Source organism: Dermacentor silvarum, chromosome 4, assembly GCF_013339745.2.
Source record: "Dermacentor silvarum isolate Dsil-2018 chromosome 4, BIME_Dsil_1.4, whole genome shotgun sequence".
NCBI classification, from domain to species: domain Eukaryota; kingdom Metazoa; phylum Arthropoda; class Arachnida; order Ixodida; family Ixodidae; genus Dermacentor; species Dermacentor silvarum.
In genome coordinates, this window is record NC_051157.2 from 122,986,336 (window position 1) to 123,008,705 (window position 22,370).

Sequence of the window (22,370 nt, forward strand, 5' to 3'; positions counted from 1 at the left end):
CTGTGCGCCTTGTGTAACCATTGTCAACATCTGGGCAGTTCAAGATGCGCGATTGTTCAAGGTAGAGCGCAACGAGAAGTTGCAGCACTTCATGCACTTTTGTTCGCGGAAAGTGCTTCGCAGCCGTTTCAAAGAAAGCCACACTGTTGTCCAAAAGTGCCGAAAACATGCGATTTGGGTGAAGCGTATAGACTTCGCCGGCAGTGTCAAGAGGTCAGATTTTTGAGCGTGATCATAACCTTTTGGCGAAAGGAAGCGCCAAATCACACACTCTCTGACAACTTCTTCTGAATAACAAGGTCGTTTACTGCCTTAGACTTGGATCTGGTGACGGAGAAAAACGGCCTTTTTCTCACGTTTCTCGGAATCGGCAACGATCTTTTTGACGGCAATATAGTGTTAGTCGTCGTTGTACTCTTTCATCTTTCTCAGTAGCCCCCCGCACTTCAAGCGCTGGAAGGCAATCTGAGCCCGAAGCCTTTTCATCATGACCAGATAGTGACTATCTCGGTAAGCATTGTTACTAGTGGTTTGTGTTGAAGCACTTTGTCTCTCCTCGGTTACCTCCTGCCCCAAAATCTTCATGAGCAGGCAACAGCGACTCTGCTTTTCGCTTTGATGAATTCCCAGGAGCTGGGGAGTCACGACATGTAGGGTCCTTAAGCGGTCTATTTGCAGCTGGCACCATGTAGAACGGATAGAGTTCGAAGATGGTCGGTACAGCTCCCACAAGCAACTTCCGTATTCTACATCCGGGAACATAATCACTCTCATTGAAGTGTTTGCTGCACACTACAGTTTACAGTTTATGAGGACTTGTCGTTGATGACGAGATTCTCACGGCAAATGTTTTTTCGCCACTTGGAACACAGTTCCGCATCGCTAGGAAATTGGTGAAAGGAAGCACCCGGCGTCTTCCTCTGCTGAGATTTGCAGAATGGCACACAACAGTACACCATGGCTACAGTGATCGCGTTTGAGGCAGGAGGAAAAAAACGACGCTTTCACGCTTGCAACGATCCCATGAGAAAGCTCACACATTCAGCTGCAAAAGCTGGCACACAGTAGGTAGCACACGAGGGATCGGCGACATAGGCTTGCTGCTTCAGACGCCGCTGTCAAGCACAGAAGTGGTGAAGTAATTGCGCCCACAAAAGCAGACCAAGCAGACCACACTCATGTCGGTGGTGGGCATCAGCGGACAAGTCTGATGAACGTTGTGCGCACAAGAATCTCACCAGTCGGGACACCAGCACGGAATAAAGAACCAAATTGACAGCATGTATTGAAGAAAATGGCAGCAGAAAAACCGAGCTCGCGCAAGTTTGTAAGGGTGTTCTGTGCCCGCGCTACGGTGGCCACCCGCGCGACCCTTCGCTCCCACGGACACGGTTACACGGTGAGGTGGTAGCGACCTCTTTCGGCGAGCCATCGAGCTACTCGTCAGAAAAAAATACATTGACTGCCGTCGCGTTGCAAAGGCCGTAAGGGAGCGCGGAGGAGAGTCGAGTCCGGCCGTGTTGTAGCATTTCAAAGTGCATTATGTTCGAGAACGCAAGAACGACCAGATAAGACTTACGCTGCGAACGTTACGCGGAGCGCGTACTAGTCTAAAACTATTTGGTAAAAGGCAGAGTGAATGCGCACGTGCGACGCGGAATGAAAAGCACGCATGTATCAATAGGCTGTGTTTCACCCCGGAGGCCTCAGGTGAGCAGCTGAGATAAAAATAATATGTTCCTTACACTTAGTACGTGAGCACATTATTCGCTTCAATGCAATACACTGTGCGCTTCACGGCATCACAGAAATGAATTGCGCTGAAGCCATAAGAAATTAGTTTTACTTTTTATTGCGATAGCAATTATATGGACACTTCAACCGGATTTCTGCCGTCGGCGTCGCCGTCGCCGTAGCCATTGCCGTCGTCGTCGCCGTGAGGTTCCGTATAGATAAAATCTTCACCGCGCGCCGTATGCCCGAGCGGAAGCGTGCTGGGACGCGCGCTATCACGGAGAGCGAACGCACTCAATCTCCCACGCGCAAGCAACGAAGCGGGAAGCCAGCGCCGGAGGGAGCGGGGGGGGGGCACTTCTACTGTGCCAACAACCGCGCTCGTCGCTCGACCGCACGGTCTCTCATCTCTCCCACGCGCAAGCAAGGAAGCGGGAAGCCAGCGCCGGAGGGAGCGGGGGGGGGGGGGGGGCACTTTTTTTCTGCCAACAACCGCGCTCGTCGCTCGCCGCACCGTCTCTTATCTCCACACGGCTCTGACCTTTATGCACTATGCGTTCGCCCCTCAGTTTCTGTTGAAGCGATAGACCGCACGTACCTTCGCCCGCTGCTGCGGCGTATATACGCGCTTGCTGCCAGCGTTTTGACAGTCGTTGTCTGCAGTCATTCAGTGTGATCTATTCATGTTTGTTTGTGCGCGCTCACACCACGCTTGTTCATTCAGTTAGTAATAGTCGGGCCACATTTTCCAACGCACGCTACACATGTAATGCTGCCCGGATCGGCAGTGCAGCGCTACAGGTGTGTCCCTTCGCACGCGCGCTGCCCACGGGAAGCGCTTCTCATCAACACCACCGTTTCCCACGCGCCTTCTCGTGGTCATCGAGTCTCTCTTCATGTCGGTCTACTTACGCCGCAGCACACCTGCTTACTTAATCAGCTCATGTTTACTACAATTCATATTGCTACCAAAGCCGCTCACCTTACTTCGTATGACATTGCTGTGTTGCTATCGCATTCATTGCTTCGCCCTTAGGGCGAAACTGTGACATTTTTTTTTCTCAAAACTTTTAAGCATGACAGCAAGCTCTGTATTCCAGTCGCAAATTCTCACTTCCCTTCACTGAAACACACTGTATGCGTCCCCGCGTAGACATCAGGTGAGCACCCGAGATAAAAAATTGGCTGTGGCTTAACTCAGTTATGCCTGGGTGTGCGTTGCGAGAGGTACGGTTAATCATTGTTTAGATTGGTTCTATCTACTGTTACATCTTTATCGCTTAGCTTCGTACGTATGAGTGTTTAGGTGTGGTTGTTACCTCTCGTTAAGTTATCGTTACATTAAAGACTAGACATCTTTAAACTGTAACGCATTTATTTTGAAAGTTTTCATCTTGTTGTTTCTCAATTGCCAGAATTGGTCGGTGAGGCGGGAGGATAAGGGGTTGTCGTCCAGTGACTTGAACACGTTTCGGGTGCTCTCCTCATCTGAACACTCGCCTGGCCGCTTCGTACTTCCGACGCTTCTTGAGGCGTGCGGCTCGTTCTTCCTCCGTCTCCTCGGCTCACTGCCTCCTCTTGGTTTCGTTCCGACGACGAAGCCTGGCTTCTTTCAGTCTCTCCGACTCACTTTCCATATCTGATGATGAATCCCACCGAGCCACCCTTCTATATATACGCTGCAACGAGGGCTCCTCCTCTGTTGCAACGCGGTTTCACCGACTCCTCCTCTGACGTCATGCCAGATGCAAGCGGCGAACGCTTGCAACACAACTGCGGCGGCGGCGGCGCGTCGCCGCGCCGTCGAAACTCGAGCAGACGACGCCAGATTGCGCGGCGAGCGGCAATGCCAGCTGCGGTGGTTGCTAGGCAACCGCTTAGCTCGCGTTGCGGCCACCGGTCACAGCGAAATGGCGAGAATGCGGCCAATGTAGCTCTCGCTACAATAGTAAAGGCGAGAATTGCGGCACAGTGAGGTTTCCAGCTTTAATAATATTATGCTGCTTACACTTAGTACGCGCGCAAATTCTGACTTCGCTTCACTGCAATATAATGTATGCTTCACTGCATTACAAATATGCATCGCGTTGAAGCCATAAGAAATCACCGTTTTCTTTCTTTTTTTTCATAACTTTCAAGAATGACGGCAAGCTCTGTGTTTGAGTAGTGAATGCTCATTTCGCTTCACTGCAATACAGTGTATGCTTCACTGCATTACAAAGATACATTGCGTTCAGGCCATAAGAAATTAGTTTTCTTTGTTTTCATAACTTTTATGAGTGACAGCAAGCTCTGTATTTCAGTCACAAATTCTTACTTACCTTCACTGCAACACACTGTACGCTTCACCGCGGAGGACTCAGGTGAGCACCCGAGGTAATAATAATAAAGCCGAGAACCGTGGCCTAGTGAGGTTTCCAGTTTTAATAATAACATGCTGCTTACACTTAGTACGCGCGCATATTCTAACTTCGCTTCACTGCAATACAATGTATACTTCATGCATTACATCGCTGCATTGCGTTGAAGCCATAAGAAATTATGGTTTTTCTTTTTTTGCCTTTTAAAAATGACAGCAAGCTCTGTGTTTGAGTAGCAAATACTCTCTTCCCTTCTCTGCAATACACTGTATGATCCCCAGGAGAGGCCTCAGGTGATCACCTGAAATAATAATAATAATACGTTGCTTGTACTTAGTGTGTGTGTGTGAAAAGTTTTTATTTGCAGAAGTCCTGAGGCTCGACACTTTCAAACCGAGGCAGGCCGCACCCACGATGGCATCGTTAGGGCCAGCCCTTCAGCGAAATCGTGGGCCCTCTGGACAGCCCGTAGCTGATCTTGACACGATGAACTCTGTAGCATCATCTTCCAATGGAGCCATTCTTCTTCAGGGTTGGTGAGAGTCGCAGGAACGGGCTTGGACAAGCGGCTGTGACAGTGATGTCATGTAACACGCAAGAGTGACGGACTGTGACTGACGATGTGTGTGCTGTGCTATGTGCTCTCTCTCTCCTCCCCATCTTTCATTCCCCCTCATCCCGCTCCCATGTGTAGGGTAGCAAACCGGTTCTGCTAAACTGGTTGACCTCCCTGCCTTTCCTCCTGCACTCTTTCCTTCCTTCCTGATCCCAATGATGTCATTGTACGAATGACAATCCTTCTTGGTCTCCCTTTCCGGATAAATTTTATCAAGGTGGTACGGCGTGGGATACGTTCCTGTTTGTAATAGTCCCAGTGAAACTGCCTGAGCCCTGTTCAGCTTTGAATGTGGCAATGGAAATTGTCTGCGTCCTAGATAGTAGTGTCTAGTAATCTCGTTATAGGTTAATAAATGATCTTTAAATTCCCGGGCCTGGTGGTGGACGGCTCGGTTGTGACTGTCACGGCTAGTAAGTCCTCGTGCCAAGTCTTGAGTAACCTCATTGAGGTTAACCCACGTCTCGTCCACTTCTCCCATAGGCGCAGGAAACCGTTGGAATTCAGACCTCATAGTTATAGTGTTTTCAACAAGTTTAGCTACAACCCCGGCTACATAGCCTTTACGAAACCTTTTATAGCAGCTTTGGAATGGCTCTAAATGAAACTCCATTTATTGTTCCTGATGGCTAGAGCAATTGCCACTTGCTCCGCCACCGTGGAATCCTTGGTAAAGACCGTGATGGCATTTTGTACCTTCCTTTGAATGTTTGCTACTACGGCAGTATAATGCCACCTGGTGTTTTGAGCTTCTTTCCCGTTCACCCAGGCAGTATCTACGAAAGCCGCCTGTTGATTCTGCTATTCTATCTCCCGCAAGAGTGCTTTAGCTTGCGGCGACGAGTGACCACGTAGACCGGTAGAGTCTCGGGCTTTCGCGGGAGAAACGTACAGAGACCTTGCTTCTTGCGAATGTGTAGGCCGGGGCGTATCTGGCTGAAGAAAGCTTGCAGTTCGGCAACGTAGTCGGTAGGTGATGGAATAGTTGCTTTGGTGGCGGTGACAAAGAAATCGCATGGAAGGCGTAGGTGAATGCCGTAGACTAGCCCAGCGCAGGAGCAACCTAGGCCGCTCTTGAGTGCGGCTCTGATGCCAAGTAAGACGAGACGTAAATGTATAACCCACTTCTCCGGCGATTCATGTGCCATAAGGGAGGCCTTAAGATGCCTGTGAAAACATTCGACAAGTTCATTGGACTGTGGGTGGTAAGCATGCAGTCGTGCGAAAATGTGTCGTTCTGAGTAGTTTGAGTAGCTCGTTGAAGAGTACCGAGTCAAACTGCCGACCGCGATCAGTGACTATTGTGGATGGGCAGCCGAACTTTTAAATTCATGTAGACACGAAAGCTGCTCCAACAGTGGTTGCTGATATGTCAGATATAGTCGCAGCTTCTGGCCACCGTGTATAACGGTCGATGCATGTCAGTATGTAGTAGTAACCTTTCGAAGGTGCGAGAGGGCCGACGAGGTCCAGGTGTACGGTGTCAAAACGACCATCCGGTGGAAGAAAAGACTTGGCAGGTGGAATGGGGTGACGCTGGATCTTGGAGCGTTGACACGACATATAGCAGCGAACCCAATCGCGAACTTGTGCGTTTAGCCGATCGAGGCCAAACGAAACAACTGGAAAGAAGCTTCTGTGTCGCGCGTATGCCAGGATGCGACAGGTTGTGCACAGTTTCGATATAGACGTCTGCGAAGGGATGCCGGAATGTATGGTCTAGGTGTGTCGGTATAAGTGTTGCAGACGACGGACGTACCATCTGGAGTCGTAACGACGTCTTCCAATTTCAGGGACGTTGACGAATTACGGAGTGCACGAAGTGAGATGTCGTCTCGCTGTTGACTGGCGAGTAAGTCGTCATCGATGATGAAAGGTTCCGGCGTCAACGTGGAAACGGCATTGACGCGACTCAGAACGTCGGCTGGAACGTTGTCAGTGCCCTTGACGTGGCAGAACGTTGTTGTAAACTCAGAGATGCAGGAAAGGTGTCGACTCTCGCGCGGTGAGTAACAGGACGCCGAACGGTTCATTGCGAGCACAAGGGGCTTGTGGCCTGTCAAGACAGTAAATGCACGGCCTTCTAGGAAATGGCGAACATGTCTGATAGCCGGGTAAACGGCGAGTAATTCACGGCCGAACATGCTGTAGCGGGATTGCGCAGGCTTCAATTTCTAGGAGAAAAAGGCGAGTGGAGGCCACGCATTGTCGATGAATTGCTGCAGAACGGCACAACGGCGGTGTTTGAAGCGTCATTCATGATCTGGCTTTGAGTGTCTAAGCAGCGTGGCGTCGGCGAGGGCAGACTTGACTCTTGTGAAAGCGTCGGTGGCCTCTTCATTCCACTGAAGCACTTGTTTACGTTTGTTTACCAGCAGAGCGTATAGCGGAGCCACAAGTCGTGCGCAATGGGTATTGAATCGGTGGTAGAAATTGACGAATCCGAGAAATTGGCGAAGCTTGGTGAGTGTGGTCGGTCGGGGAAAGTCTTCGATGACGCGAATCTTGGGCGGCAGTGGTCGAATGACGTTAGCGTAGACGATATGACCGAGGAACTCGAGTTCGGTTTGACTGAATTCGCTCATGGCGGCGTTGATGACAATTCCTTTACTGGCAAGGCGTGAAAACAACAACCGCAGGTGGTGAAGATGTTCTTCTGCGGAAGAACTTGCGACTAGTAGGTCGTCAATGTATGCAAAAAGAAAGGCAGGCCTCTGGTGACGGAATCGATGAAACGCTGAAAGGATCGGCCCGCGTTCTGTAAGCCGAAAGGCATGCGGGGAAATTGAAAACGACCGAAAAGTTTGGTGATGGCGGTCTTGGGAATGTCTTCTTCAGCGACCGGTAGTTGATGATAGGTGCGAACAAGATCGATCTTAGAAAAGATCGTCGCACAGTGTAACGCTACCGTGAAGTCCTGAATGTTCGGTAGGGGGTAGCGATCAGGAACTCTAACGTTGTTTAGTGCCCGGTAATCGCCACATGGGCGCCAGCCTTTAGTCTTCTTAGGCAGCATTTGAAGTGGTGATGCCCAATTACTGGAGGAAGGGCGGATGATGCTAAATTGCAGCATATGTTCGAACTCCGCGCGAGCGATCTTGAGCTTCTCCGGGGACAAACGCCGGGGTCGGAAATAGACAGGGTGGCCGGAGGCGACGATGTGATGGCACACGTCATGCTGCACCGGTTGCGTCCAGTCAGGCAGGCGGGTCCAAGTGGGAAACTCGCGTAGGAGCGCGGCGAAACGTTCGTCCAACATGGCAGAGATAGGCGTGATCGGCGATGTGCCTGATGATGGGACGCCGGGAAGGGATAGCTGGGCACAGCCTCCTATATATTCGATTATATAGGAGGCTATGAGCTGGGTCACGGAGTCGATGAGACGGCGTCGTTGGACGTCGACAAGGAGTATGTAGTTGTGCAAGAAGTCTGCTGCAATGAGTGCACAACGGACGTCCGCAACCAGGAAAATCCAGCGGAACGCTCGTCGAAGGCCAAGGTTTAGCATGACGGAGCGTGACGAGAAAACTGGAATCCTGGTGCCGTTGACGACTTGCAAAAACGACACAGGTGTCCCTTTTCGGTCGGAGTGGTGGGCGGGGAGTATACTGACGTCAGCTCCTGTGTTGACAAAGAGCCGTTGTCCCGTAACTCTGTCCGTCACGTGGAAAAGGCGACTTGCAATTGTGTGGTGGGCCGGACCACTCGTCGCCGTTAGAGATCGGCCTGCCTGTTTCCCTGCCAAGCGCAGGGACGCCGACAGTGACGAGCGTCGTTTCCAAAACCGCGGTGGTAGTAGCAAACGCCTTGTAGGTGATGTTTCCTTGCGGGTGCCCGTGCGTCTTGATTTGCTGGAACTACGGCTGCGTGGGCGACGATATGACGTGCGGCGATGCTCTGCCGCACAGATAATGCGTTCCAGGCGCTCACACAAGGAGTCGAGTGGAGATTGCACTGCTGAAGAGCAGGAAATGGTTTGCAGGGCGGTTGTATTGTCACCCGCAGACGATGTGGTGGCTGCGATGGTTGAGGTGGCTACTTCCATGAGTTTGTCGGCCAAAGCGGCAAGTCCGGTAAGATCCATGGTAGAGGCTGTCGCCAGAACCACCTGCACGTTAGCCGGGAGTGGCTGCAAAAACAATTCGCGCAACAGCGCGTCGTCGATAGATCTTGCTTTGTTTCCGAGAAGCTGCCTCATTCGGTGAAGACGTTGACTAGGGTGTCGGTCGCTGAGTTCTTCAGCGGACAGAAGCTACTGAGATGCGAGAACGCTGTGAAGCTGCTGTGTGCTGTAGCAGGGCTGCCTTGAGATCGTCATAGGCGGCGGTAGACAATGGGGAGTTCAACAAATCTGCTACTTCGTCAATGGTGGTGGGCAAAAGTGCTGCAACGGCGTAATGAAACGTTGAGGCTTGAGAGCTGATACCAGTGACTTGGAATTGCGATTCGGCCTGAAGAAACCACGCCGAGGGGTGCTGGTCCCAGTACTGTGGGACGCGGACAGCAATGGCCGAACAGGAGGGCTCACCGCGCTCGTCGGAAGGGTTCTGGCCTTGAGCTCTCGTAGCGTTGGTCTGGTCCATGGTCGTCTCTACCACAGGAGCGTATGGCAGTATCACGTCCGAGGTCACCAAACTGTGGCGACGAGCGTCCACGTAGACCGGTAAAGTAGACCACGACCACGTAGACTGGTAACGTAGAAAAGTGACCACGTAGACCGGTAAAGTAGACCGGGAGAGGGAAAACCGACACCCGATCTCTTAGCGTAGCATTTTTAATCTCTTTCAGAGCGCTAGCCTGTGCTGGAGTGTGCCAGCCGCTCGAGCGTCGTGTGGACGCGAGCGTCTATGCAATTCTCATGCGACGCCGATGCTGCTGCCGCTATAAGCTCTTGCCTTTCTCCTTTTGTTATTGTGCTCTGGATGCATGTTTCTAGGAAGGGGGGTGGTTATAATCATATCCCTAATGCTTACCGACGCTTACCGACGCTTACCGACGCTTACCGACGCGCTCATACGACGGCAGCCAGTCTTCGACGTCGACCTTGCCAGTGCCAGTGAAGATTCCCGGGTGACGTAGCTGGGTTAGTACCACTTCCGCCGGTGTCTGAGCGGCGGAGGCAGCGTCAGCGTCGGAGGCAGCGTCAGTAGCCATAACAGCGGAACCGATGTGACGCCCGCTGCGAAGATCCAGGGCCGGCTTGTGGGGAGATTACCCCGCACTTCCACCAAAATGTTACGGGGAGAAAATATATGTATTTACAATATATACAGAGGGTTGTAGCTCTGTGGCCAGGGTGACACCATCTACCGAGCTCCGAGACACTTCAGCCTCTTCTTCCCCAACCAACGTCATTTTGTCCACAGCGGTACAAACTCGTACGTGACAATATCAGCTCGTAACTCCACTTCATCCTCCATTCGGCGCTCTGCCCTATTGCCTGTAGTATATTCCTGTCGACTCGCGTTTTTGTTAATCTTTCCTGTTGCGCTAGCTTCTGAGCCTCCGCAATTTCCGCAATTTCCCCTAGACTCACCAATCTTTCTGTTTCAGTGTTAATCGGTATCCCTAGGGTATCTTTAATGAGCTTCCTAATCATTGTGTTAAGTTTGTTAAGTTATACCTGCGTCCATTTGAATAATCCAGTCACATAAGTGAAATGGCAGAGAGCAAAAGCATGAATTAGCCTTAAACAACTGTTTTCCCCCAGGCCTTTGTCTCTATTGGTAATTCTCCTAAGTAGCCTAATGACTTCATGGGTTTTATTTGAGATATGCTGTATTGTTTTATAGTTCGCATTATTTGCTTCTATGTGGAATGCAAGAACTTTGATTCCTTCGACTAGCCTGATTGTAGTTGCTGCGTTAGTGTGTAAGTTCACTCTGTGCTCTTCTGTCGGGATGTAATCTCTTGGTTTTCGACCTCTGCTACGATGTTTCAAAGCGAAAAGTTCCGATTTAACTGCCGAGTATTTCAGCCCCATATCTTTCAGTGTATTTTTTACAACATATATATATATATATATATATATATATATACATATATATATACTTTCCTGTAATCTGGTCTCCGTCTGTCCTACGCTACCTTTGGCACTCCATATGGTTATGTCGTCAGCATATATCACGTAATGTATAGCCTCATTTTTTCCAAATTTCTTGCAACCCTAGACATTGCTAAATGGAATAGCATGGGAGAGAGTACTGCCCCTTGCGGGGGGCCCCTATTTCCCAAGTTCTCTGACTTAAGCACCCCCAACATGAGGTGTGCAAGCCTATTTCCGAGAACGTCCTTAACCATGTTAAACAATCTCTTGCCTAGCCCCATCCCAGAGAGAATGTCATGCATGGCCTTATGATATATACGGTTGAAGGCCTTCTCTATACGTCCATACCCAAGAGCGCTCTCGTGTGCGCTGGTTTGGCCTGTACAAGCTGGCGCTTGATCAGGAGCATAGCTTCCCGAGTCGACAGCCCAGGGCGAAAGCCGATTATGTTGTACGATAGGATGTCGTTTTTTTCAACATGTTTCGTGACTCGATTGAGAATAACGTGTTCCATACCCTTACCTAGGCATGATGTTAGCGAAATAGGACGGAGGTTGTCTAGAGTAAGCTGTCTACCTGGTTTTGGTATGAGGATAGTGTTGACCACCCTCCATTCCTCCGTATATACCCATTTTTGCCAGAGTTCATTAAAGCGTCAGTTAGATAACTGATTGATTCATCATCCATATTCCTAAGGGTCTTGTTAGTTATTTCGTCGGATCCAGCCGCCGATCTACCGTGAAGGCTGTGGAGAGGTTTCCTTATTTTGCTTTCCGTAAAGTGGCGGTCCATTTCCTCACATATCCAACCGGAGTATTCATAGTACTTGTCCCCATCGTTCGGTCCCTTAAGCGGGAGATATTTGGCAGCCAGTCGATCCATTATTTCCCCCCGCGTTCTATCTCGACTTTCCTGATGAATCAACTTAGCTATTGCTGTTCTTTTGTTCACCCTTGTTTCATTTTCGCTATGCAAGTGTTTGAGCAGATTCCAGCTGCCCCCGTGTTTAATTCTACCGTCAGCTTAGTCGCAGATCTCGTCCCACTGCTGCTTGCGAGTGTCTTCGAGTGCTCCTCAATTTGCTTATTTAGTTGCGCTATTTTCTTCCTGAGCCTTCTGTTGAGCCTTTGCGTTCTCTATCTTTGTACTATAGATTGTTTGGTCTCAATCAAGTGTGCCAGCCTGATATCCATAATTTCAACGCTTTCCTCTGTCTTAATTTCTTTGGTGGCCTCTTTCGTGGCCTCTCTGAGCTGGTTGACCCATATCTGAAAGGGCTCTTTCTGAGCCTCTAATGTTCCCATTTCCCTTCTCTTCACTCTGACTTTCCTGAAAAAGTCACAGTCTGTGCACTTGAAGATTCCAGCTTCCTGCCTCGGCATGCCTATGGTTATGTGCGAGATATAATGATCGCTGCCGAGATCCATATTCGAATTTTCCCAACTAGCTCTTCTTGAGTTGTTAACAAAAGTGAGATCAGGGGTTGAGTCCCTGCATGTGGATGTGCCACAACGGGTGGGATATGCGCGATCAGTGATCGGGCCCCAGATCGACGGCAAGGCTCCATAGCCCTTCTCCGTTTTTTGTATTCCAGCTGTATCCTCATGCGTGATAGGGGGCATTAAAGTCCCCTCCAATAATGAGCGGGGCGTTTTGGCAACCGAAAGTGCCTTGTTGAAGAATGCTCTAAAGCTCTTTATCATGTCGTTGGGACTGCTGTAAATGTTCAGACAGAAAATGCTTTGCGCCTTGCCTCTATTCCTTTTGAGTATTATTTCTACTAGAATACATTTAATTCTGGAATGTCTAAGATGAATGTCGTGCTCTATGTATAGTAGATTTTTATCAATGAGGGTTGCCAATCCCCTCCATGTTTCTTTCCCCCTACATATCGTTTTGTATCCAGTAAGCTTGACTTCATCGGCTAAGGTTTCCTGCAACATAATTACCTTTGGCCTAGCCCCAGATGATTTGATCAACTGTCACAGTGCTGTTTTTTGTGTTGGAATCCGCGACAGTTCCATCGCCACACATTGAATCTATAATTACTGTCCATGGTTATTGAATGAGTCCGCCTTTCTTTTACCTGTTACTGCCCTCTTTGTGATGCCCCCTGACGGTCCAGGGAGCGACTTTATACTCTCCACCTCTGATGGCAAATACTCATCGTCGTCCTCCCCTCGCGCCTCAATTTTCTTAAGTTGTTTTTCCGCCATTAGCCTCCATTTCCATAATTTGTCCACTTTGAAGTTAGTCTTAGCACACACGCAAATTCTTACTTGGCTTCGCTGCAATACGCTATGTTTCACCGTGGGGGCCTGAGGTGAGCAGCTGAGATAATAATAAGTTACACTTAGTGCGTGCGCAAATTCTCACTTCGCTTCACTGCTATACACTGTATGCTTCACCGCAATACAAAAGTGCATTACGTTGAAGCCATGAGAAATTTCCGTTTTTCTTTCCTCCATAACTTTTAAGCATCAAGCAAGCTCTATGTTTGAGCAGAGTCTCCCCCTTGGTCTGCGCTGACTCTGGTAAGAGACGAGACAATTACCTGCTGGCCTCTTGCTTTTCCTTCAATGATAGCATGTCATCTTGCTCCTCAGGCTAACGCAAAGCCTTAATGGCGAGCGGCAGCAAGAAGTGCTTATGGTTTGAAGGCTTATGGACGCACATCTGCAAATATATGCGTGCTTCTCATACCGCATCGCATGTGCTCAGTCACTCTGTGTGTCGCCGAAATAATTTAGGCAAGTGCGCGTACCTCGTAACGTTTGCGGTTTAAGTATTAACTGATAGTACTTGCGTTCTCGGATATATGCACTTTGAACTGCAACAAAAACTGCATGGCCCGCTTTAACCCCGTGCTCTGCGTCGGATATGATTTCTTTATACCCCACCCGGCGCAGTAGCAGACGACGTGGAAAAGACAGTGCGCGCCGTGCTCGTGACACTTTCGCCGAGCCCTGTCAATTGGTTTCTGTACGAAAATAATAAACTACAGAAGCACATATTCGCAACCATAATAACTTGTTTTCCTTACCTTTATCGACCAGGGACCACTCGCCCACTGCAAAAGTCGGCACAGCCGACCACAACTCTTGTTTTGGCCGGGTCGGCGTAGTCTCTTTCTGTGAAGTGGTCCGAGCCGAGGCCGTAGTCGTTGTAGTATATCTGCTCCCATGTCAAGCCCCGCCAAGATTCCCCCATTTAGCGTAATCTGGTCATAGGCCGCATCTGAAAAATGGGCGAAATACCGCGTGGTCATAAAGAACGCCTAAAAGCGAAACCAAAGTTGAGAGTACGGTGAAGCGACGAAGAAATTCTGTACTTCTAGGCACAGGTTGAAAGTGAAGCGCACCTCGGTCGTCGCACAGGTATAACTTGTATCTGCTCACGATATGATGCTCAGAGAAAATCGCTGACAGATATCTCGCCGAAATTTGTCGTTGCGCCATTGACTGAAAAGGTTCTATTGGGACATTTGGCTGATCCTCATCATCAGCCAGATAGTGTGAAGGCTCTCAACGAATTTTTGCTTAAAGGCGGACTGGACAAGAGACGTTGAAGAGTTTTGGACCGAGCAAGTTTTTCACCACCATCTTCATCCTCATAATGTCTTCTCTATTCTTTCTTGCTACACCCATTCCCCTTCCCCCAACGCCGAGTAGCAGGTCAGAACATTGATCCTGGCCGACCTCTCAGGTTTTCTCTCATAATAAATACATCTCTCTCTTGACCTACTAGTAATTCAAAACGACAACGAGGACTGCTACGTAATTGATTTTTTGGCTTCTGCCGTATGTTATTCAAACGTGATAATATGTAACAACGAAAAACTGGTCACTGGAATGGTTTCCAGCGTAACCAGTTTGTACACCAAGCATTCCAGTACCTTCGGCAAATATTGTCAGGTTCTCTGGGAAAAGGCGACCTTAAGTCGAAGCGTAGAGCCTGCAGCTCTATCCGCTGACCGAGCACACGAGAAACTCAAGCGCCCGCGCGAGAATCGGCCGGTCTTCGTCTGCCTCTTCACTGGCGTCCGTCAAAGCAGGTGCCGGCACATGGCTCGTGGACTGGCACGCGTTTTCTTCTTTCTAATTCCGCAGCACCTGTTGCAGGGCGTTGCATTATTAATTGCAAGTTTTCTGCTAGTGGAAGAATTGAAGAGCGACCGCTAACATATACCGAAGCGAAATTTCCGTTTGCGCGTCAGCTAGCATCAATCGGCTCATGAGCAACTGTCAACAAGTAGCTTCCAGTTTGTTACAACACCGCAGAAAAATGCGCATTGCGCCAAACCGAAATAGATATTCACTACAAAGCAACCGCGAAAGATCTTTCGTTTCTTCGGATAGATGTTTTGATAATAATAACGCGTGTATCTTCATAAGGACCGCAGAAAAAGTGTGCTTACCTCTCGTCCGCTGGGAAACAGAAAAATTTCGCCCTGCTGTTGTTCCTCGAGTTAGCACACCACATAGCCGCGCAGCACGAATTGTGCCCTTTCCTCATTTTTTCCGACATTGCCGGAACGTTCGCGGGCACAGCATGGCAATATTTAACTCCAGAGCATACGAAAATACCTGCAAGTGCATATAGAAAGCGGCAGGAGCAGGCGAACAGAATGGCAGCCGAAGCGATAAGAGCGATAGCACCGCCCCTTGGCGCAACAAATGAAGCCACTAAGTAAAGATACAGGACGCCGAAAAAGAAAATAGCCGAAAACACAGTTTATTTCTACACATGTTTACTTCACTGATATGTAGGTTGAAAAGATAGAGCTGCAAATGCGAAAGTTAATCAATTTTCTTTTGGCCACCGGTGTCATGGAGACGCTTCATTGCCAATACCGAAACTAGTCCCGCAGTCCACCCACTCCAAACCATAGATTCCCATTCTGTGGTTATTCCGCGCCCTAAGAAACTTAGACCTAAGAATGCGCCGAGGAAGCGTATACGAAACGCAGGCCTTACGGAGGCGCAGTTAGAACCATAGAGCAAGGAAAATAACCATAGGAGGGAGCGCCACGTGATTCTTCTAGCCTCGGCAAGTCAACCTCCTTTGACACCACTTCCCCCGCTCTCCGGGGCCCACGTGCGTGGTGCCTCTTGGGTAGGATTCAACCGACGTGGTTGCCGGACCATTCGATATCGTTCGGTGCGTGCTTTTAGTGGCGCCTGCCGTCACAAGCATGGGGCTGACGGGCTGGAGTTTTGAACGCCTTATTTGAGAGGAATAAATAGATTAGCCTGCAGACGTTTATACGGCGAAAGGTTTCCTCGTTTCACTGATGCGGTTTCACTGAAAGGTTTCCCCGTTCCACTGACTAAGCCACCGCAGCGGATAATCGCAGGAACATACGCGCTTGCAGTAACGGAGGGACTCGCATGCGCGCAAGCGTCGGTTTCGACACCAGGGGTATATTTTGCGGCCGAGTGTGCGCTCTGCACTTCTCTGTCTACAATTCCTGTAGTAGAAAGGGGCCTCTTAATAGAGTTACAATCCCGTTTAGGTGCGCACTCTTAAAAATATTTGAACCCTTGGGGCTTATATTGTCCTACAACAATAATATCGCTTTATCTTGCCCACATTTCCTTGCTTTAAAGCTGCGAGCCCGGTGCTTCCAGGCCACGAACGGCATGCGCGTTATGATCGTGACATAGCATTCTCGACAGGAAAGTAGCGAGCGTAGTTTTCAAGAACGGAAACGCCAGCAAGGCAGAGGACGATTATCGTTGCGGGACAAGATAAGCCCCAAAGGTTGAAACCTTTTTAAGAGGGCTCTGCAGATCATGACATTAAGCCGCAACCATAGACGATGGCTCAGATGGCCAGACTCATGCCCTGGCCGCACTTGCGTAACCAGTTCAGAGCCTTATCTTGAAGAGTGCGTCATGTTCGCAGGCCCTGTATGACTTCATGCTTGTAATAGGGCAGGCGTAGCACAAGCAAAATTGGCATACGATCGCACTGACACTCCAGTTTACTACTTTCCGCTTTGATTAATATCTTTTTTTTTTCAAAAAAGCAGCGATTACTACGCCGCACACATTCAAACCGAATCACGTCATTGGATGGCGTAGGTTCTTTTTGATCGCCTTAAAAGGAACAGAGGCATTGCCGTATCTTAGCCATCTTGGCGACTTCCCCCTCTGCAACTCGTGGCATATTACGTCTGTCAGAAGCATCGGCGAAGGTCATGCGTAATAGTCCGTCAGTCCCTCGACCCTTCCTTAAACCACCTCAGTCGTTCGTGTAATTCGAAGGGTGAAGTGTTTGCTGAACAAAGGCCATCGGAAGAACGCCGAAATGGTTCTGCGTCTGCGCGCCAACCAACGGGCGTGCGACTTGGCACAGAAGCTGAACGAGGTCGATGCGGCATCGGACGTCCACGAATTGGACCTCACAAACTGCATTCTTGCGGACCCGGACGAACTGTCTACACACGTCGGCAGATGCAGCGGCCTTCAGTGCTTACGCTGCGTCGCCTGCTCGCTAAAACCGAGCGACCTTTTCAGGCTGGTGCTGGAACGACTTCCGCGTCTGGCGCAAGTCGAGCTCTCACTCGTGGCAAAGGGGAGCATGGATTCCGAGATCAGGAAGGTGCGTCAAATGTTCTCCCAGGTGCAGGGCTCCCTGGCTGTCAACCTGCTCCACATGTATGCCGAAGTCGGTGGCTATGAGAATTTCGTGCTCCTCTCGCTATTTCTGCGCTTCTGTCCGAACCTTACCAATCTGCATGTGCATGTCGTGCACGGAGTCTTCTGGAACGCGCTCCTGGAGTGCCGCAACATCCTCCAAGAGCACGTTCTCTTGCAAACTTTAACGTTCACCTCCGACTTGCCGGCCTCCATTCAGCTTGAGCCGAGCGCGCCGTTCGAGTTCACGAACTGCGGGGCCATCTGCGCCAACGTCAGCCACCATAGACAGAGTGACTCGTGGAGCTGCACTCGACTCGTTGACCTCGCAGTCGGCAACCTGGAAAGCCTTACCCTACCGCCTCAGCTGGTCGTGTTTGCCGTCCATGAAGCCAACCTTACGCCGGATTGGATCCGTCTAGCCACCAGTAGACATGATTGGACCCTCGTCCGCCAATTCTGTTTACTGCTACACCCAGCGGACTCCGATTCCGCCGCCTATCCGACTGCAGGCGGCACTTACCGCGAAAGTCTGCGAGAATTCTTCTCCACGGCAATCCCCCACGTCGTCGAACTTAACGTAGGTTCGTTCCACTTCGGTGCTGACAACGACTTCACCGTACTGCTTCAAGAAGGAAGGCTTCAGTCCCTGAAGGCACTCTGTGTGCCTCCTTGCGGGCTTTGCCACCAATCTGCGCTACGTCGACTGGCGCTAAGCTGCCCTAACCTCGAAGACTTGGACGTGCGCACTTACCGGCGGGGTAGCCTTGTCACGTGTGCCGCCTGCGAGGGTGGGTTCTGCACAGAGCCCGAAGAAGACACGAACGAATCCCACACCAGTTCTCCCTTTATTCGCAATAAGCTTGCCAGGCTGACTTTGAGTGACGTGCCTAGGCTTATCTCACTGTGGTTCCTCGAGCACTGCCGAGCCGTTTCACTGCGACTTGCCGACTGTCTTAGTCCCATGCAATGTGACTACGTCCGTCTGGGCGAGCTGCTCACCGACGCCTGGCCGCGCTATCTCGTGCTTCGGTTGAACGCTCTACCGTTCACCGAGAGGTTTATTCGGGTGAGTCGATTTTCGCTAGTGCTTTAATGTCACGAGGGGAAGTGATGCGGGTGCCACGATTTCGACGTGTCGAACACACCGGAACTAATACTTTCTGACTAATTTTTGCTGTTAGTGCCCATATTGTAGGATATGGTAGTTTAATGCTCCTAATTACGATAGATAGATAGATATAGATTGAAAACGTTTCAAGTTCGCAAAGAGTGCTTGGTATTAACGGGACCCTGAACTATCCTTTGGGCTTGGCGAAAAAAAAAAAAAACATAGTCTGGCGTACGCTGCTGTGAATATCTCAACCAAGTTTTGCTGTCGTGCGCAGCGCGTGGAGCGCGCGAAGTACCTTTCTCTCAAACGCTCTCATTTCAACACAAGCCTGCTCCTCGCTCTCTTTTGGACGCTTTATTTCGCCACATAGCGGGTTCCTATAGGCGGCTGCTATTGGCTAATAGCTGACGTCAAAAAAGGGTGTTTGGATCAGTGCGCTTCTTCCTACTGTCCCTACTCGCCGAAACTCGGCAGTCCTTCAACTGCACAAAAATCATGACATTGATGTTTATTTTCGCATCAGTACAGCGTACGAAGGAGCGTGCGGAAAAAGCTGTCATTTCGGCAGCTTGACAAAGCCGGAGGCCCCCGCATTGGCGTTTACGGCTCTGACTTAAGCACAATCAGCCTATAACATTTCAGAATTTATGCAAAGTTGAGAAAAATTACACAAATGAAAAAAAAAACATTGTGTATAAAAAAGAAAAGGAAATAACCTTATATCCTGTTGCAGGAATACATAAAATACAATCACATATTTCCATACAGACAAAACATTCTTCTACAAGGACGCATAATAAACAACCACAAGGTATACATTATTATGCGAACATACTTCTGCTTGACGCAGAGCAAGAACGACAACAAAGCAAACATACTGTTGCCGAAAACAAGAAAAAAAAAGAAAGAACTTTGTCTAGTTTAAGTTGAAATAACTACCAATAGCTTTAAAGGTCGTGTTCTCCAATTGAGTCGCTGCACTGTTTACTCTGTTCAGTAATCATGGTAGGTTATTACGAAGCGGTCTGTTGTCCACATGTTGTTCTTACTGTTGCAACTTTCCAGGATTCCTTCTTGCGTGTTGCATATATAGTGGTATTGTTTTTTAACTTAGCAAATTGCTTAAGAAAACCCGTTACAGTTTTAACTCTTGTTTATATGCTCTACAGAGTCGGTAATCGTATATTGTTGTGATTGGCATAACGTTATATTTTACAAAAAAATGTGTATGAAAGTAACTAGGGACATTTTCAATTATACGTAAGAACTTCTTTTGCAAGACATGAATTTTGTGCAGATTTTCTTGAGTGGTTTAGCAGCCCGAACTAAATGACAATAATTAAGGCGAGATTGAAACAAACTGTTAAAAATAAGCATCGGAACTTTTTGTGGTAGTATATGGCGATTGCGATAAACAATACCAATTACCCGTGACAGTTTTACTGCTAAACAGTCGATGTGTGTACCCCAGCATAAGGTTTCTTGAAAGACAACACCCAATGTTTTAAAGCTGGGTACGATAGCGATAGGCGATTAATTTAGTAGTATGGTTTTATTAACAACCACGTTTTTATTTTTACTGCGAAGTATCATAGCTTTTGTTTTGTTTGTATTTAACCTAAAACTATTTTGGCATGGCCATTGGTCTAATTACTGAAGGGTCGAGTTTGCTTCATCAATCAATTCATCGACCGAATTTCCTATTAGAAACATGCTGGTATCATCAGCGTAAATGATGTATTTTGCCGCAGAGTTTATATTGTTAACGTTATTAATGTAGAGATTACAAAGAAAGGGGCCCAAGGTGCAACCTTGTGGCACACTGCAAGGTACGGTAAGCGGACTGGACAGAGCATGATTTATGTCTACTGTCTGAACACGAACTGCTTCCTTTCGCTGTTTTGCCAAGGATGTAGCTATGATTGTTACTATACTCAAGAAACCGTAAAATAGCTTTTTTTAATTTAGTGTCTTTAAGGGTTTAGTGTTATTGCTATTATATTTTCATATCTCCTTATAACCTTTGCTTCACACCAGTAGATTCAAGAGTGGAATAATGGATAACTCGAAACCTTCCAACACGTTCAATGCTGTTCCCTTTCTTAAAGAAAGTGTAACGATAATTTTTTTAGTGAATAGCCGTTTTATGTAGCTCTGGACATCATAGTGAAGACCTCTAAGAAATGGACGTCGTGGTGCAAAACGCTTGAACGCTCGGAAATGCATTGTTCTGTTGCAGGATACGTTATCTCGCATCACCAGCATCCAGTACCTGTGCATTATTTCGGCGATTCCCGTTGCAGAAGACGTGGCCGAAACGTGCGTGCGTAGCCTGACTGTAAGATTGGCAAACCTGCGGTGCCTCCACGTCCACTACCGAAACGCTACCAACAGCCCCGAGCACCGCGTCACGTGGATGCGGCAAGAGGGCGCTGTAGGCGGCGGCGTCGTGGTTCGCGACCGCCCGTGCTTCCTGTGTTCGACGGCCACGTTCATAGGTCTCATCAAACCGAGGAACCGTGACACATTTCAGACAGTCCTAAGCTGAAGGCTGCCGTGCAAGTGAAAGTTTCTCAAGATGGGCGAAAGTTAAATTTACGCGTGTTTATTATTTCCTTATCCACTTAAATGTATTTTCGAGTACGTATGGCTTGTTCATAGTTCCTGCTTTTCTTCATTGTATGTCGCAACGATTCCCTACATTTGGATTGAATCTTATTGCTCTTATATTTTGTCACTTTTTAAAGGGTTATTTGACTAAAGATTTATGTGCGCGTTGTGCATGCTCTCCAGAAAATAAACGGGGCACGCGAGTGGTGGCCGGATTGCTTCCCCATGCGCTACGACGCATGCGCAAAAAAATAAAAATAAAAATAAAATAAAGAATGCGTGTTGGCCGTGTGCTACTTTTTGCTATTGCCTAATAAATGGTGCAGCCGAAGCAGCACTTGTTACAATGGTCGATGCTAAATGAGCCTTTTCGCTTACAGCAACATTTCATCGTTGGCAAACAGCTCTTGCCAGCCGCGTTTGTTTCCTGCATGCGCGGTGAGCTTCACTGCCAGAACATTTGTTCTTGAGATAAAAGTAATCTTGTCGTCGAATGCTTTGTACCATTTGTTTTTTGTACTGTTGAATAAAGCGCGTTAAATGACCACACGTAGTGGGAGCGGTATATGTGTAGGAGATTACGCTTAGAAATCGCCTAACCGCGGCTCCAACCCAATGGTATTCCCGGAGGTGGTATGACAATGACCATCGTTGATTGTCGAGAAAGGATATCGTAACATGAACCTCAAGATCTGGCGGTGACGCGTACAGTGCGTCTAGGAAGCAAACTCTTCCGGCAAGAAGTGCTTGCAACCGATAAATCGCTGCTGTAAGCGACAAAATGCTTATTCAGCATTAACCACTGTAAGAATGCTTCGTCTTCGCCGTCGATAAGGCAATTGCCAAGAGCTCATCGGACGCTGACTTCAGATTTCTTTCGAGCATGCTCTGTACTACGCGCAGCCGCCGGTAGCGCGCGGCGCAATTGTACGGCCACCTCTCGCATGCTCCGTTGAGCGTAAAGGAAGTTGGTGGGTGACTCGGTACACGTTCATGAAAGCGAAAAGACGAGTGCGAAGCTTCTCAGTACACAAACAAGGCAGATTACAAGAAGAGTGCTAAATTACAACTAATTATTATTCTGAAAGGCGCTCCAATATATACAATATTGGCACTAAGAAATGCACCAGAAACAGAATAAATGGAAACAGAAGCGTAGTGATTCAAAACACTTGCGTGGTTACATGCGCTCGTAAAACTAGCAAGGATGCGTTACCAATGGCTTGAAAGGCGTCACTTTTCAGATATA

At 48.7% G+C, this 22,370-nt stretch overlaps 1 protein-coding gene across 1 annotated transcript; it reads left to right on the forward strand.

The window, feature by feature from the left end:
• Window positions 1–16,731: 16,731 nt before the first annotated feature.
• On the forward strand, window positions 16,732–21,932 carry LOC119450611 (uncharacterized). The gene is made up of 2 exons (XM_037714117.2): window positions 16,732–18,466; window positions 20,751–21,932. The coding sequence occupies exons 1-2, from the start codon at window positions 17,069–17,071 to the stop codon at window positions 21,057–21,059; spliced, it is 1,707 nt and encodes a 568-aa protein (XP_037570045.1). The 5' UTR covers window positions 16,732–17,068; the 3' UTR covers window positions 21,060–21,932.
• Window positions 21,933–22,370: the final 438 nt, after the last annotated feature.

What these genes read in the sequence shown, in the direction of transcription:
- LOC119450611 (XM_037714117.2), top strand. Translation starts at nt 17,069, where the DNA reads ATGGTTCTGCGTCTGCGCGCCAACCAACGGGCGTGCGACTTGGCACAG. An exon ending in TCACCGAGAGGTTTATTCGG is followed by an intron (nt 18,467 to 20,750) that starts GTGAGTCGATTT and finishes GTTCTGTTGCAG; the next exon opens with GATACGTTATCTCGCATCAC.